Source organism: Pipistrellus kuhlii, unplaced genomic scaffold (genome assembly GCF_014108245.1).
Source record: "Pipistrellus kuhlii isolate mPipKuh1 unplaced genomic scaffold, mPipKuh1.p scaffold_m20_p_3, whole genome shotgun sequence".
Lineage (NCBI taxonomy): Eukaryota > Metazoa > Chordata > Mammalia > Chiroptera > Vespertilionidae > Pipistrellus > Pipistrellus kuhlii.
Window position 1 is genome coordinate 6,210,443 of NW_023425529.1, and position 16,301 is coordinate 6,226,743.

The following is a 16,301-nucleotide window of genomic DNA, read 5'->3' on the forward strand; positions in this document are numbered from 1 at the left end:
TGGAGAAGAGGACCGACAAGGAACTTCTCACTAGGTTACACCCCAGAGTGGACAGACATTACGCAGGTGTATGCTCAAGAAGTCGTCAGAGCTTTGAAACATGGTCACTAGTCAAGGAGTCAGAAGGCCTTGTCATTTTTTCTTCCCTACTGAGTTTCCACCATTTTTCTTATTCTGACCTGAGAGGGTCCACCTTCTTGTATCCTGCATATTCGAGCCTTCAACTAACACACTGGCCTCTCTCTCTTTTCCCACAGGGTGTGTTCTATCCACTGGAAAACCTCACAGACCCGCCCTTCTCCCCAGTGCCTTTTGTGCTCCCCGAACGCAGCGACTCTATGCTCTACATTGGAATCTCCGAATACTTCTTTAGATCTGCATCCTTCGCTCATTTTGCAGCTGGGGCTTTCAATGTCACTCTCTCCACAAAAGAGGTGAGGAGAGCCGAAACCGGTTTGGCTCAATGGATAGAGCGTCGGCTTGGGGACTGAAGGGACCCGGGTTCAATTCCGGTCAGGGGCATGTACCTTGGTTGCGGGCATATCCCCAGTAGGGAGTGTGCAAGAGGCAGCTGATCGATGACTCTCTCTCATCGATGTTTCTAACTCTCTATCTCTCTCCCTTCCTCTCTGTACAAAATCAATAAAATATATATATATATATATATATATATATATATATTTTTTTTTTTTTTTTTTTTTTTAAAGGTGAGGAGAGCTAGCAGGTGATGACAGTCAGCTCCAACATTTCATCTTATCTTAAGTATCCCATTTGGGGCCTTCTATGTCATAACTTCTATTCCTGGGCTTTGTAGACTAGCACTCCTATCAGGACAAAATGAATGAAGGAGTTGTGGCATGAACCTTATTAGTTGGAAAATTGTTGAGTTTCTGGTTCTTATAATTTCATTTCTTTATGATTCCAAGTTTGCTCTTTTTAAAAAATATATATATTTTTTATTGATTTTTTTAAAATATATATTTTATTGATTTTTTACAGAGAGGAAGAGAGAGGGATAGAGAGTTAGAAACATCGATGAGAGAGAATCATCGATCAGCTGCCTCTTGCACACCCTGTACTGGGGATGTGCCCGCAACCAAGGTACTTGCCCTTGACCGGAATCGAAGCCCTTCAGTCCGCAGACCGACGCTCTACCCACTGAGCCAAACAGGTTTCGGCTATTTTATTGATTTTGCACAGAGAGGAATTGAGAGGGATAGAGAGTTAGAAACGTCAATGAGAGAGAAACATCGACCAGCTGCCTCCTGCACACCCTCCAGTAGGGATGTGCCCGCAACCAAGGTACATGCCCTTGACCGGAATCAAACCTGGGACCTTTCAGTCCGCAGGCCGACGCTCTATCCACTGAGCCAAATGGGTCTTGGCTCAAGTTTGCTCTTAAGTAATGACAGGACCCCCTCCATCACTTATTACCTGTGACCTTGGGCAATTTCAGTTTATTTAACTTCTCTTTGCCAGAGTTTCCTCATTTGAAAAATTGGAATATGAGCGGGAGGGGGGGATTTCAAAGGGCTTCCAAGTCCAGTCCTTTCCGCAAATAATGCCTTCCTTGTCCGATGGCCTTGAAATAAAGCTGCTTGGGGCAAAAAAAAAAAAAAAATTGGAATAATAATAATTCTTTAATTTCCATAAGCCATACATTGATATAGACATTAAAGAGATTTAAATATATATAAAGCATTCAGACCAATGCCCAGTACAGACAAAGTATACTGTAAGTGTCGCTGGTTATTATTATTATTCCTTATGTTATGCCAACATAAATATTTCTTCTGTTAGCAATTGCAACTGACTTATCAGCAGTGACCATGAGAATACAGATACTCACTGATTCTCCCTGCCATGCCCCTCCCTTTTGCATATGAGAACCCTCTTTCCAGCCTGCCAACCAACAACTTTTACTGAGCATCCCTTATGAATCTTCATTCGGTAGGTCTTAATTATGCAAGTTGTCATAAACCTTATGTTCGAAATACTAAGCTGGCCATACAAGCTATCACACAGTGCTGAAAATTAGACACTTTTAGCTCCAAGACTTGAAAACCACCCATCCGTGAAGATAAATTACTTAAGCCTTTTATGTCTCCATAATGAAGACAGTAGCACAAAACATCTAGAATATTTACACAGAGGTCACACATATATGAAGTACACAGTGTTCCCAAGGTTAAAAGCCACTTACTCAGAAGGAATGGATCTCCTGTGGGACTCCCCAGGGGCAAGTCACTGTACTTCCCTGGGCCTCATGTTTCCTGGGGTTGGTCTAAAAATGGTAAATTGCCTTCAAACACCTTTTTTGGTGCAACAGCTTCATAATTCATACACGTTACAGGGAAAGCTGTATTTTCCCTGCGAAGACAACCTCAGGTAAAAAGCTTACACTGACATGATGGACTTCATTTTCCAGATTTCCAGCCATTTGGTTCGAAATTCTCAAGGCGTTGGCAACATTCTCTCCCGGGTAAGTTGTCAGGATTTGACTCCTTGATAGTGTATTTGGTTTTGTTGAAATTACTTCCAGAATATTTGAGGGTTCTTACTTTTGTTTCTTATTTTGGGGGTTCTTTTTGTTCCTTTTTGGTGCAAGCCTGAGTCCATGTTTGCATTCTTTTTTTTTTTTTTAATGTTTACATTGCACTTTTTAAAAAATATATATTTTACTGATTTTTTACAGAGAGGAAGAGAGAGGGATAGAGAGTTAGAAACATGGATGAGAGAGAATCATCGATCAGCTGCCTCTTGCACGCCCCCTACTGGGGATGTGCCTGCAACCAAGGTGCATGCCCTTGACTGGAATCAAACCCGGGACCTTTCAGTCCCCAGGCCGATGCTCTATCCACTGAGCCAAACCGGTTTCGGCCATGTTTGCATTCTTGAGGAATTTTTTTTCTCTTGTTCAAGTATCCACAAATATTTACTGAACATCTTACTATTAAAGGATTTTAAGTTCAAAAGATAAATCATCCGTTGCACCCTCAAGGTTCCACCATGCTGGAAATAATGAGCTTAAATGGGAAATGAAGAGCTAGTGCCCTTGCTTGTGCCTTTAGTGAAGCAGCAATTAGTGCCATGCCTCAGAGCACCTGAGTGCTGGACTGAGTGTATAAAAGGCTCAAGCTTCCCCCTGAGGACAAAGACAGACATGCTGTTTTTGTTTTGTTTGTAAGTTTGTTTGTTTGTTTGTTTTAAATATATTTTTATTGATTTTAGAGAGGAAAAGAGAGAGAGCTATAAACGTCAATGATGAGAAAGAATCATTGATTGGCTGCCGCCTGCACATGCTGCACTAGGGATTGAGCCCACAACCTGGGCATGTGCCCTGACCATGAATCAAACCATGACCTCCAGGTTCATAGGTTTATGTTCAACCACTGAGCCACACCAGCCAGGCGAGACATGCTATTTTTAGAGCATCCTGGAGTTAGAATAAGGATCTTGAATCACCCTAATTCTACAACTTACTCACCTGGAACCTTGAGAAGATGACTAAACCTCTCCAAGACTCACTTTTTTTATTTGTGAAATGGGGAGAACTTGCCTCACGGGGATTTTGTGAAGATTAAATGAGATGATACAAACAGCCTTGGCTTGGTACCTGGCACACAGTGTGTGTTCCATAAACCTCAGCCATTATTATTTGTTTTTTGCATGTTGTTGTTGTTGTTATTATTAAGGAGCTTTTTGTCTGTTCTTACTGCATGATGTCAGATTTAGTGTCTCTCCTCCCCCACCCCCCCAAATTTGTGACTTTCACTCATCAACTTGCAATCCCTGATCTCCATTTTTTCCCTGAACCCGGTCAGATTGCGGAGATCTACATCTTGTCCCAGCCCTTCATGATTCGGATCATGGCCACAGAGCCTCCCGTGATCAGTTTGCTACCGGGGAACTTCACCCTGGACATCCCTGCTTCCATCATGTTACTCACGCAGTCTGAGAATTCGACTGCCGAGAGCATCGTTTCCATGGACTTTGTAAGTCTGTGGGATCAGAGGGCGGCCTGTGGGTGCCAATCCTCTCCTGTAGCAGACCACTGACCAGCAGCGGTCTAAGTGCTTGGAGGGGTGGGAAGTGATGTATCAGTTAGGGGTGGGGACAGGGTTGAGATAAGAGTGTGTGGAGCTAGGAGAGGCCAGTGCTCAACCCCCATACATTGTAAAATAGCTCTGTGCCCTTCTCTGCTCCCCATGTGCCCTTCCCTCTGCTTCAGTCACATGGACAGCCAAGTTTCTTTTCCCTTGAAATAAGCTAATCAAGATGGAATTCAAGTTTATTTGAGCAGAAGAAGGCCAAATACAACTCAATAGAAAGGGACTAATACAACAAACCTAAGCGAAATACCCTCCCCCCCAACACACACACACACACACACACACACACACACTACATAGAGAAGAGAGATTAGGAGGGGGGAAAATATTTTAAAGGAGATCTTCAAGCAGAAGTCTTTATAGTTAGTTTTCTTACCCGAAAGATGGCATTTTTATATTTATTTATTTCAAATAGCTCTCAGAATGAGAGGGGAATGGAGCTCATGATGTTTCCACTCTAGGGAATAATATCTATGGCCAGAGAGCTTCCCTCTTAGCAATCCATGCTTTTGTTGTCTGCAGGTCGCTAGCACCAGTGTCAGCCTGGTTATTCTGGGACAACGACTGATCTGCTCCCTGTCTCTGAACAGGTAAGATCAAATGATTTGACTGTTGGGAACCTTCACCATAAGTAAATCAACAGGCCATAGAGACAAAGATTACAAGTGCAGTTACCGCTGGATAGAACATGAATCCCCCTTACACACTTCTCCTACAATCATCCAGATCATTGCAAAGTAGGGATTTAAAAATATGTTGCGAACATTTTCTTTTTTGCTTCCCATTAAATAGTATTCAGCTAAAATAGGGCAGCACAGTAATATAATTACTTACTATAAATGCACATCCTAATGGTACAGCCATATAAAACTAAAATTCCTCTTTAACAAATTCAGAAGCCATGCCACCGAGCATAAAACTTGGAGGTCAAGGAATGAAGTTTCAAATCCCTGCTCACTGCTTCCATATCCGTGATCAAGTCTATTGACCACTGAGTCTCAGCTTCCTTATCTGAGAAATAATGAAGTTGGACTGAATCATTCCTGAGATACCTTCAGGCTCTGCCACTCATATCTCATTACTCTAAGGTAGAGTTTAACCAGCCTGAGCCACACGGCCTGAGTGGCTCTCAGCTGCAAGCCATGTGGTGTGAACGGGCTTGAGCAGGTCATGGACACAGATCGTCGAACACTAATGGCCATTTGGAGGAACAGCCCATTTTCCTCAGCCCTATGATGCCATAGTTGAAGCCATGACTCAGACCACCTGGGGGGCGGGTCTACAGAATGATCCGATGGCCCAGATTAAACCTGTGAAAGGAAGAAATAGACAAAGAATAAAACAGACAAAGACGGCAGAGTCCAAAAAGAATAGGAAACCAACAGAGGGGAAAGGAAGTCAGTAGCCATCAGTCAACTTGATAGTTATCAGGACTATTGTAGAAAAACGTTTTCTTTCTTTTTAAAAATTTTTTGTTGTTGTGGAAAGTATTGCATATATCCCCATTTTCTCCCATTGCAAGATGTTTTCGATAAAATACCTGTAATACTAAATGAAACAAGGCAAATATGGAGCTGCATAAGCACACCAGTCAACCCTATGAAAATGAAAATGCAGACCCCCTGCTCAAAAATTATATAGAAATTCAAGTTGGAGACAGCAGGCATTTAACTGAGCAGGGTCCTTCTGAGCAGAGGCCTGACCTAACTGCACAGGTTACCTGCATAAGCCTGAGTGTGGCCCCTGCAAGGGGATATGATAGCAAACCTCAGGCAAGGAGCAGACTGTGACCAAGGTGAGTGGGCCTGGCTTCACTCAGACTTCAGGCAGCCAACGTGAGAGACAGGGCTTTGCCAAGGAGCAGAGGTATGCTGGAAGAGTGGCCTTAGCCTCTGGCAGCGAGAACGGTTGCCCCACCGCCCACACGGGCCACCCCAGCCAGTGTCTCCACACCTGGGCTTCGCAGGCAAGCGCTGCTTTTCAGGACCAGCTGGTTTCCTCTTTGATGATGTCAGAGAGACACAGCAAGAAGGAGTGGAAAGCGGGTGAGGATCAGGGAAACATCCCTGAGGGGAATTGAGGTCACCGGGTCTCCAAATACAGCTCTCCAGAACACCCCGCCTTTCTAACCATCCCCTGCCTGGAGCAGTTCTTTCTGGAGCTGCTGGGGGGGGGAGGGGGGACGCGCCTGCATAGACACCAGCTGCGGAAATCAGAGGCACATCCAGAGGTGAGGCTAGAGAGGTAGTGAGCTCACAGGCTTTGTAGTCAGACTAGCTGGTTCGGATCCCAGCCCAGTCTCCAGGCAAGTTTCCATTTCAGGGGGTGTTGTGAGGAATACAGGAGTTAATACATGTAAAGTGCATGTTATGTGTTCAAGAAATGTTAGCTGTGGCTATTATTTAAAATTGGGGGCTGGCCTCAGCCAGCAGAAAGTGGTGTTCGGTCATACAAGATCATTTCAAGAGTTCCCTTATTCAGAAAACACCTCACTCCCCTGTCCTGAGATGGTGCTTAGAGAAATCGCTGTGTGTTCTACTGCCCTGTGACTGCTCTGTGTTATTGAGGCTTTACTGTCTTCTGGTCCTGTACCAAGCATTGCACATAGATTATTTCTCTCCAGGACCTGGCACGGCACTCAATAAATGTTTGTAGATTGAGTGAATACCCTGGTGGTAGGTGTTATTAGCCCCATGGTTCAATTCTGGGCCTTAAATGACTTACTCAAGTCACAGAGCTATTGAGCAGCAGAGCCAGAACGTGAATCCGGGTGAGTCTGTTTTCACAGCCTTCAGTATTTATTTACTGGATTGTAGTGCCTTTGGTGTAGTGAAGAGCTGAGACTTAAAAAATAAGACTTAGCTGCAACCGGTTTAGCTCAGTGGATAGAGTGTTGGCCTGCAGACTGAAATGTCCCAGGTTCGATTCCGGTCGAGGGCATGTACCTTGGTTGTGGGCACATCTCCGGTAGGGGATGTGCAAGAGGCAGCTGATCGATGATTCTCTCTCATCAGTGTTTCTAATTCTCTATCCCTCTCTCTTATTCTCTGTAAAAAATCAATAAAATATATTTTTTAAAAAAGAAGAAGAAAGAAAATAAGACTTAGACCTAAAACTTAGAAAATAGATACTCTGCCTAGAAGCAGAAACCCGTGAGCATGGAGTCACACTGAACTGAAACAGGGAGCATGACCTTCCTCGTTGATAAGTAGTGATAGAGGAGGCACTGGCATTGGACACAGCCCCTTTCTCGTTGCATTAAGGAACTGAGCAAAGGAAGGATAAAGAAAGCCAAAGCCGGGAGTATAAATAATAGACTTGACCTCTTTGGTTATGTCTGTTAAGAGCGCAGGCTCGCCGAGACCGGTTTGGCTCAATGGATAGAGCGTCGGCTTGGGGACTGAAGGGTCCCGGGTTCGATTCCGGTCAAGGGCATGTAACTTGGTTGCGGGCATATCCCCAGTGGGGGGTGTGCAAGAGGCAGCTGATCGATGACTCTCTCTCATCGATGTTTCTAACTCTCTATCGCTCTCCCTTCCTCTCTGTACAAAATCAATAAAAATAAAAAAATAAAAATAAAAGAGCGCAGGCTCTAACGTCAGACATATGTGAGTGTGACTTCTACCTCAGTCATATGGAACTGTGGCACCTTGAGCGAGTTAATTAACCTCTCTGAGTATCCGTTTCCTCACCAGCAAAATGGAGCAGCTCTCCATTGCATGGCTGTACGGGTAGATGAGCTAAAGCGTGAAAAGCACAATACCCAGCACATTATCAGCGCCTAAGAAAGATCTGTTCCTACTAGCAGTGGTATTTCATTCTCTTCCCCATTCTAGGATCACAGTGTGACCAAGATGGTCTTCAAAGCTGGGAGTTGGCACTCAGTCATACATCAGATTCTCACTGCCCTATCAACAGTAGAGAATTTCGTTCCAAACACAGTTCTGTTTGGCGGTAACTCCAGTACAGGTTGGCCCACATCCTAGACAGTTTGAGATTATTTCAGAGGCCAAATTAAACAACAACACTTTCTCTTATTCGGTTTGCATCCAGATGGTGCCATTCTAACCCTCTTAATCGCAAGCAATCAAATGTACATTAGTGTTGAACCATTTAGAACTTTGGGTCATTTTTTGACGTTGCTATGGGATTGAGGCTTTGGATGCTCCCAAACTGCACCCCACCTCACTACATTAATGCACACGCACAAGCCCTACAACCCCTCCCATACAACACTGGCAGAAAATGCAAATATAGCTGACTGCAAGCAGATAGAATCACCACCTAACTCCACTCCTCAAGTTTGGGCGGGTAAACAGCTGCCCAGGTGAGCCATCTGGAGAGAAACCCAGAGAGGAAAACAGGTCCGGGAAGAATAGATTCAGTTTCTGTTGGAACAGTGCTCGGACAGGTCAATAGAGCTCAGACTTGGCATCATGTAGACCTCCATCTCCACCCTTCCTCTGAACGACTGTTGAAGCCAGGACAGAGGAATGTCACAGGGGGTTTGTGGGGGAGCTCCATCTGAGAAGGGAACCCCAAATGACTTCTTCCCCTTCTCCCTGACTCTTTGGGGGAATTTCCAGATTGCAGAAGGCAATTGAGTTAAAAATTTAGGGAAGTCTTCCTGCTTGAGAGGGTCCTTCAATGCTGGAATGGGCTCCCCTCAAAATTTTTCCTAGTTAGATTGAATCCACAGCCTGGGGTTTCTAGCTCTTCAGTTATTGGTTCTATCTTTCAAGCCAGCCAGCCTTATTTCCCAGGGTTTCCTAAAGTGAACACTCTGCTGGCTCACCCTCAAAGAGACCTCAGTTCTAATAGACACTCTCCCACCCATGTCCTTTATCTGTTCATTTATCCAAATATCCACTCATTGAGAATGTATTAAGCACCTATTATGTGCTCTGCCCTGTTCTTAATACAGAGAGTAGAGTGGACAGTGATGTCTACTTTCCAGATCCACAGTCTGGTGAGAGAAACACTCAGTTTCAGGCAGCAATAGTACTGGGTGCTAAGGGACATGGTAGTATACAGAGTGCTTTTCTCAAAGGGCAATTTATCCCCCCCGCTCCTCCCTCTTCCCCCCTCCCCATCTCTCTCTCTGTCTCTCTCTCTCTCTCTCTCTCTCTCTCTCTCTCTCTCTCTCTCTCTCTCACACACACACACACACACACACACACACACATACATGCTACCCACGCTGGCTGTTTTACCTTGTCCCACCTTCTCAGACTTCCTGCAGCAAAAGAGCACCTGAATAAACACTGCTTTGCATTGCTCTCTAATTGCTTCTTGCACACACAGCTTCTCTTTATCCCTCACACAAATAAAACCCTGCACCTGGGAAACCTCTCGCCTGCCAGTCTTCCCTCCGTGCTGCAGAGCGATCTTCACACAACACAGGCATCACCTCCCTGCTTAGAAACCTTCTGTCGATTCCTTGCTCTTAGGATAAATATCAGAATTCCAAAATGGCCTGAGAAACCCAGCCGGGTCAACCCCGTCTGCCTCTCCAGCATCACCCTGCTCTCTGTTCCCTCCACGGGGCCTTCACAACTTCTGCCCAGACCCCTTCTCTCTGCCTTCCCCTGTTGCCTGCTTAACCCTGCTCATCCTTTATATGTTAGCTCAAGGACATTTTTCTGTGATTTGGAAAACTTCCTCTACCCACCAAGTAAGATGAGGTTCCTTTCTCACTTGCCCCATGAATGTATTTCTTTCCACCAGAGCAGTTATCACAATCTGCAATTACACCTTCATCAGTGGGTGATTTGATTAATGCCTGCCTTCCCACGGGCCTATAATAGAGCAGTGGCTGTGTCTGGTTTTGCTCACAATCATATCTGCAGCACCTGTCCCAGGACTGACATCTACTAGGTATTCAGTAAATATCTGCTGGGTGAATCAATGAATGGATGGATGGATGGATGGATGGATGGATGGATGAACTGTAAGTGCCTCGGTACTCAATCTTGGAATACAAAGTTAAGGCTGAATCTCTATTCTCAAGGAGTTCACAGTCAGGTGAAGAGATAAACAATTATTATAGAGTAGATATTGAGTGCAGGATTGATTTCCAATGTCTGCTGTGGCCACGGGGTTGGAGACATGGCTTTGTGAGTGCCTATGCTTTGCTGCACTTGACCTTCATTGTGTCATATTTGCTATATTGGCCCAGATCATTAAGGGCCTTTGCCAAGCTTCAGAGTTTGCACTTTCACTCTGGTTTTTTATCAGGACAATAAACTGTCTCCAAAACTTTAAAAATAAGCTATATTCTTATATGTCTGCAAAGTAAGGCTATTTGAGCTCCCGTTTTCCCCAAGGACTCTGTAGTTCTGTCATAAAAATAGGTTCCTAGTGTCAAGGCTTTACCTGCAGGCTAGGGGCCTGGCCGAGAATGAAAGGTCAAAGCACTGAACTGAGTCGCCACCTCATGGTCTGAACTGCACTCACGTGTTTTTCAGAAACGGGAGGGAGAATTTGCTCTTTGCTCTGCCTGTTTCTCTGCAGACAGTGAGAAGTGCCCATCAGTAAGCAAACCTGGTGAGTGTGCCTAGAGAACAAGGAGAGACAGAAGATGGCCTTAACGAGGAAAGGAGAGTTGGTTTGTGGGAAACCCCAGATGAGCTCACTCATAGCAGGTGGTCCCGAAGTGGCCAGTCATGGCTTGGGGTTGTGATGAACGAAAAGAAGGAAAACTCACAAGTGTGTTCCACCTGTATATAGGCCAGATTTCCAACCTGGTCTGCCTTGTGCATAGGAGGTGGTGTGACCAAGAGGAGGCATCCCTTCCCACGTCCCAGCAACACCTTTCACAATTCCCCCCACTGCCTGTGATACCAGACAGCTGTCAGAGCTAACGTTTCCCCAATGTGTTATAATTGAACAGATAAAAAATGATATAAGTGATACAGCCTCCTGAGAGCTGTGGCCTCAGCCGAGCACAGACTCTAGAGTCAAGCAGAGTGAGATTTGTCATCCAGATCCATCAGTTGCTAACTCTGAAACTTGAGTAATTTAATTCTCCTCTCTGATCATCAGTTTCCTCATCTGCAAAAGGGGCAACAATAACTGCATCTATCACAGGATTACTGTGAAGTTTAAATTTAAAAAAGTTTAGCCCTGGCTGGTGTGTTCAGTGGTTAAAGCATTAGCCCATGCACCAACGTGTCGTGGGTTCAATTCCTGGCCAAGGGCATGTACCTGGGTTGCAGGTTCGTTCCCTACCCCTGGTTGGGATGAGGGCTGGAGGCAACCAGTTGATGTGTCTCTCTCACATCAATGTTTCTCTCTCTTTCTCTTCCTCCCTCCCTTTCTCTCTCTCTCTCTCTCTCTCTCTCTCTCTCTCTCTCTCTCTCTCTCTCTCTCTCTCTCTCTCAAAATATCTTCAGGTGAGGATTAACCAAAAAAAATTATTTTTAAAAATGTGTGTAAATCTCCTAAACTAGGACATGTCATATAGTGTCATTATTATCACCATCATCATTGTCATGTTTATTAATAATGTAGCATCCTGGATCAGAGAAGTTATGAGGTTGAGTTCAGAGCAAGAAGACCTAGAACTGTTCTCCCAACCCTGGTTAGGTTCAGAGAGCAGAGGAGATTGGGGCCGGGAGCCTCGGGGACGGGAGACGAGGTTTGGTATGGCTATTGATTGAAAATTATATGTTAAGGTTGTTCTGCATTCCAAGTTGCCAACAGACTAAGTACCACAGAGCAAAAGCACTTGGGGAACCCTGACCTTCTGTTATTCCTGCCCTGCTTCTTAAGCAGTGAATATAGGGGTAAAAATGTAATAGAACAGTATATCCTTACAAGATTGGGTGGTTTTTTGTGTTTTTTTGTTTTTGGGGTTTTTTTTTAATAATAGCTTATTGAGCTAAAAAAAAAAAAAAAATCTCCACCTTTTTTGTTTCTTTCTATTTAAATGGTCGTTTTAAAATATTTCTCCTTTAACCTGTTGGTTTTTGTGGTTTTATTTTCAGGTTCCGCCTCTCTTTGCCAGAATCCAATCACAACAATATTGAGGTAGGAATCAGAGCCTTAGCATTCCCTGTCCAAGAAGAATGTGAATCCTCCTATAGAGTAGCTGGATGACTGTTTTCCATGCCTTTGAGGAGTACTTGATTTTCCCAGGAATGTAGGTTTTAACTTTAAAAATTCTCTATGTAGCTACTGGTCGGTTCACCAAGCTCATTAACTATTAAACAAGAGAGGAACTCTCCAATTCACTTTCATCTACTCAGAAAGACTTTAAAAGGAACTCCAAAGACTGTTAAGACACTGTGTAATGTTGGGGGTAGGGGGTGGGTAATGTGTGTGGGGGAGAGGGGGGAGATGAGGAGAATGCATTTTCAAGAAGATTTTTTTTAATATATAAAATAATCCTCTACAGTTCAATTTAAGATCCAGACTGACTGCCAAAGAACAAGGCTCCATGTCTTATTAGGCCATGATCAAGTTTGCTCTTCGAAGGCTTTCTATCCATCTCCTAAAATTAGGTCAAGGCTGGTTGTATAGATACCTTGTGTGTGTGGAGGGGGGTTGGCAGCCAGGTGACCTCCTGATTGGAAGAATATATCCCAACATGCAACTTGGAAGCCCCCTCCCAAGCTTCAGGAAGATCAGCCAGATCTCTAATTGGCATCCAACCCTCATGGTGCTTATATTCTAGAGCAGTGGTTCTCAAGTAGGGTCACCTGGATTAGCACCTCTGTGGCATAACTATTTGGTAGATGACAGACGATTGTCAGTGAGAATGCATAGCTGACTGCCTTGTAAATATTTCCTGAGCCCTGAGGAGGCAAAATGAGCCCAGGTCTTCCAGGAAGACCCAGACAAACTGCTCACTATCAACAACAGAGTGTACTAACCATGCTATTTCGGGGGGGATGACAATAGTGTATACCAGGCATAATGTTAACTTGTATAATCCTGATAACATCCTGTGCAGTTAGTACTGCTATTGTCACTTTTCAGTTGAGGAGCTTGAGGCACAGAGAACTTAAGGCACTTTCCCAGCATCACACAGTAAAGTGGTATAAACAAGAGGTAAAGCTAGAAAATCTGCTTCAGAGCCACCCTTGTTAAGCTGCAAAGAGGTCCTTATTATTGCTAAGCCTAGAGGGTGTTCAAAAAATATTCATTGAATGAATTCATGTTTATCATAGTCCATTTAGTTTTTAATACTTGAATCTTCCCAGAAATCAGCACTTTGCTAAGATTATACAACTACCATGTTTCCCCAAAAATAAGACATCCTCCGAAAATAAGACCTAGCTCATGGAAAGATAAGACATCCCCTGAAAGTAAGACCTAGCTCAACTTTGGGAGAAAAAATTAATATAAGACACTGTCTTATTTTCAGGGAAACAGGGTACCATAGTTTATTAAAGATAAATTGGGCATTCTGGTGATGTCATGAACCATGCAACATAACATAATGCTATGGCTGGGCTTCCCAGTAAATTAAGGAAAGATTACTCATTGGGATATGTGTTAGTTGTCCAGGATTGTCTTACTTGGTAGATATCTAAGCTGCCATGTTTGCTGCCACCTGTTGGTCCTTCGGCATTTGTTGTCACCATGATCCAGGGTAAAGGGTAGCAGAAATGTCCATCCTCAAGGAGGAAAAAGGATTGGGAAACTCTGTAGTGTGGTTTCCCACAAAATAGCTTTCAGAGTCTGGAAGCTAGAATACGTATCTGTATGGGGAAATTCTAATTATAGCTCTCCCTCCCGGTAAGGTCTGGGAAAGTGCAGGTCCAAACCAGGCATGGCTCTTTCAAAGTGCCCAACTGACTTCGTTTCCCCTTTCATTTCAGGTCTTGAGGTTCGAAAACATTTTGTCCTCCATCCTCCACTTTGGCGTCCTCCCACTGGCCAATGGTAAGAGGCCCGTGGGAAACAACGTGACTCTGACATTGGCCAAATGTTGGGGATTGTTTGGGACTTTCCACCCAAAGCTTGTACTTCTCAGGTGTTATTAGGAATCCAGGCCAGTGCCACAATTTGCAAAGTTTGTACCATGGAGGATACGGTTGCAAAATTAGTCATTCCAGGCCCAAGCCTTATTAACAACTCTGCTTGAAGACAGCAAAAAGGCTATCTCTGGTTGAGTTAGGGAGATTGAAACCATTCTCCTTACACAGTGAAGAGTCGCCTTCAGCCAGAAATGGCATTATTCTCCCTCACGGTCAGTGTCTCTCTGGTTCTTATGCAAAGACCACCATCTGAATAGACACAGTTTTCATGAATGACAAATGTTCACACACAGCAGCATCTCGAGTTTGGCTTGGTTAAATTATACTTTGTATTAGAGATCAGACTGTTCTCAGGACCCACAAAGTAAGGTGTTTTCAAAATATAAATTGGACAAGGTGCCAGCATGTTTCTGCCATCCAAATGCACATAATTGCAGGTGCATTTCTATTGAGCATGGATTAATTAACCACTCTTCCAGGGCAATGCTAGGGACATAGCAGGAAAAAATGAAAGCATGGGACCAGGGAGAATGAAAAGATAAATTATTTAAAAGCTGCCTGTTAGTCTATTACTGAAAAGCTTGACAAAACTTCCGTGCCCGTGCCCAATTATGTTACATCTTGTTTTCTATTTTAGCAAAACTGCAGCAAGGGTTTCCACTGCCCAGCCCAGACAAAATCTCATTCGTCAATTCAGACGTTGAAGTCCTTGAGGTAAGAATGCGAACAGTCTCTTAACTGCCCCATTTCTGTCCATAGTAGAATAAGCCTCCTTCTATTTGCTTACCTTCTGTTTTATTTTTGTTCTGTTTTGTTTTTGTCCGAGCCCAAGGAATTTTATAAACAAAATGTTTAGCTCTTGAAGCTTACAACCAACAATGAAGAGCATTTAATCTTGAATTTTAGAATCAGACCAGGTCCAATTTCTCTTTGCAACCAAATGTATTCACATCACAGAACAAGGGCCCTGTAGTGCACTTTTATTTTCTTTATTCCATGAGACAACCTGGAAGGCTGGGGGTACTCATCCCATTTAATAGATGAGGAAAGTAAGATTCAGAGAGGTGACGTGGTTTATGGAGCTTGCAAAAGGCATGGCTGGGGTACAGGGGAGGAGAGGATGTGACACGGTAGGACCTGGTAAAGAAACCACCATTTCCTCACCCCTCAGGTAAACCCAGACATCCTATAGCTGTAGATGCCCCGAGTTTCACCTTATCTTCATTGTTACATCTTTTTCAGCATTTCCTTTTGATTTCCACTGACCTGAAGTATGAAACGCCCGTAAAACAGCAACCAAGTTTCTATGGTTGGGAAGGTCTGAATCTCATAAATGGACAGTGGGGAGGGAAACCAGTGCCCTAATTGCTGGTTTGGAGTCCACTCCGGGAAGTCAATGGCCCTTAATCCCATCGACTGTAAAGCAAGAAGGAGAAAACAGTGCACGCTGCAGTCTTGAAGTTCTCGTGGAGTGCCTGGGCTGAACATTTTCCTTCTCAAGCCCTCTGGGACAGAGGGAGGCAAACTGGGTTAAAGAGTTAAATCAGGATGTGTGTGTCTCTGTGTATGTGTAGGGATGGTCATTTGAATGCGTGTTCGTGTTTCAATGCATGTTGTGTGATGCTGTGTTTATAGACTCTGGGGCCAAGAGCTAGGCCTGTGCTTCTGAAGAGGTGTGTGAGAAACTCTTGAGTACAGATTTGAATTGGTGTTGTCAGTGGAGATCCCTTCAGCCCTTTCAGCTCTCAAGGGTTCTCCCCCTCCCTGTATGTTGGATTTTGTGTTTTATATTTACTGCTACTGTCCACTGTATTTAATTAAAATTGTTTTCTATTAATGTCAACCTTGTCTTTTTATTTGCAAGATTTCCTGTCCCTTTGAGAAATAAAATAAGATGGAAAAGAGGGAAGGGAATTTAGCATCTTTAACGTTGATGAAAACTGAGGTGGTGCAGATTTCAAGGCTTGATTTTGTCTCTAGGTGTTTCCAGTGACAAACAGGAAACTCTGGAAGTTGTATCACTTCTTTAAGTTTTAGGATATTTTTCTTCCCAGATTAAGTGAAATGGCAGTGCAGAGTACTAGTCCTACATAACCTAGACTTGATGATAAGTTGTTAGTGCACTAATCAATGGGGTGTAATTGGGACAAAAGAGGAAGAAAGGGAGATTGGCATGGAGGATGTAAGAAATTAATAGAAACCA

General features: G+C 43.9%; 1 protein-coding gene across 9 annotated transcripts in view; it reads left to right on the forward strand.

Annotated features, from left to right (window-relative positions):
- Positions 1-15,941, forward strand: part of BPIFC (BPI fold containing family C) — a 42,582-nt gene extending 26,641 nt beyond the window's left edge. For 6 of the 9 annotated variants that reach the window (XM_036457416.2, XM_036457418.2, XM_036457420.2 and 3 more), the window contains 8 exons: positions 258-434; positions 2,429-2,482; positions 3,825-3,995; positions 4,635-4,702; positions 12,101-12,143; positions 13,940-14,003; positions 14,736-14,812; positions 15,341-15,941. In XM_036457416.2, the coding sequence (XP_036313309.1) occupies positions 258-434; positions 2,429-2,482; positions 3,825-3,995; positions 4,635-4,702; positions 12,101-12,143; positions 13,940-14,003; positions 14,736-14,812; positions 15,341-15,463 (777 nt within the window). In that variant the 3' untranslated portion in view covers positions 15,464-15,941. Of the gene's footprint in view, positions 1-257; positions 435-2,428; positions 2,483-3,824; positions 3,996-4,634; positions 4,703-5,008; positions 5,201-12,100; positions 12,144-13,939; positions 14,004-14,735; positions 14,813-15,340 lie in introns of those variants that run through there. The other 3 variants (XR_004991288.2, XM_036457417.2, XR_004991289.2) reach the window with 3 other exon arrangements.
- Positions 15,942-16,301: the final 360 nt, after the last annotated feature.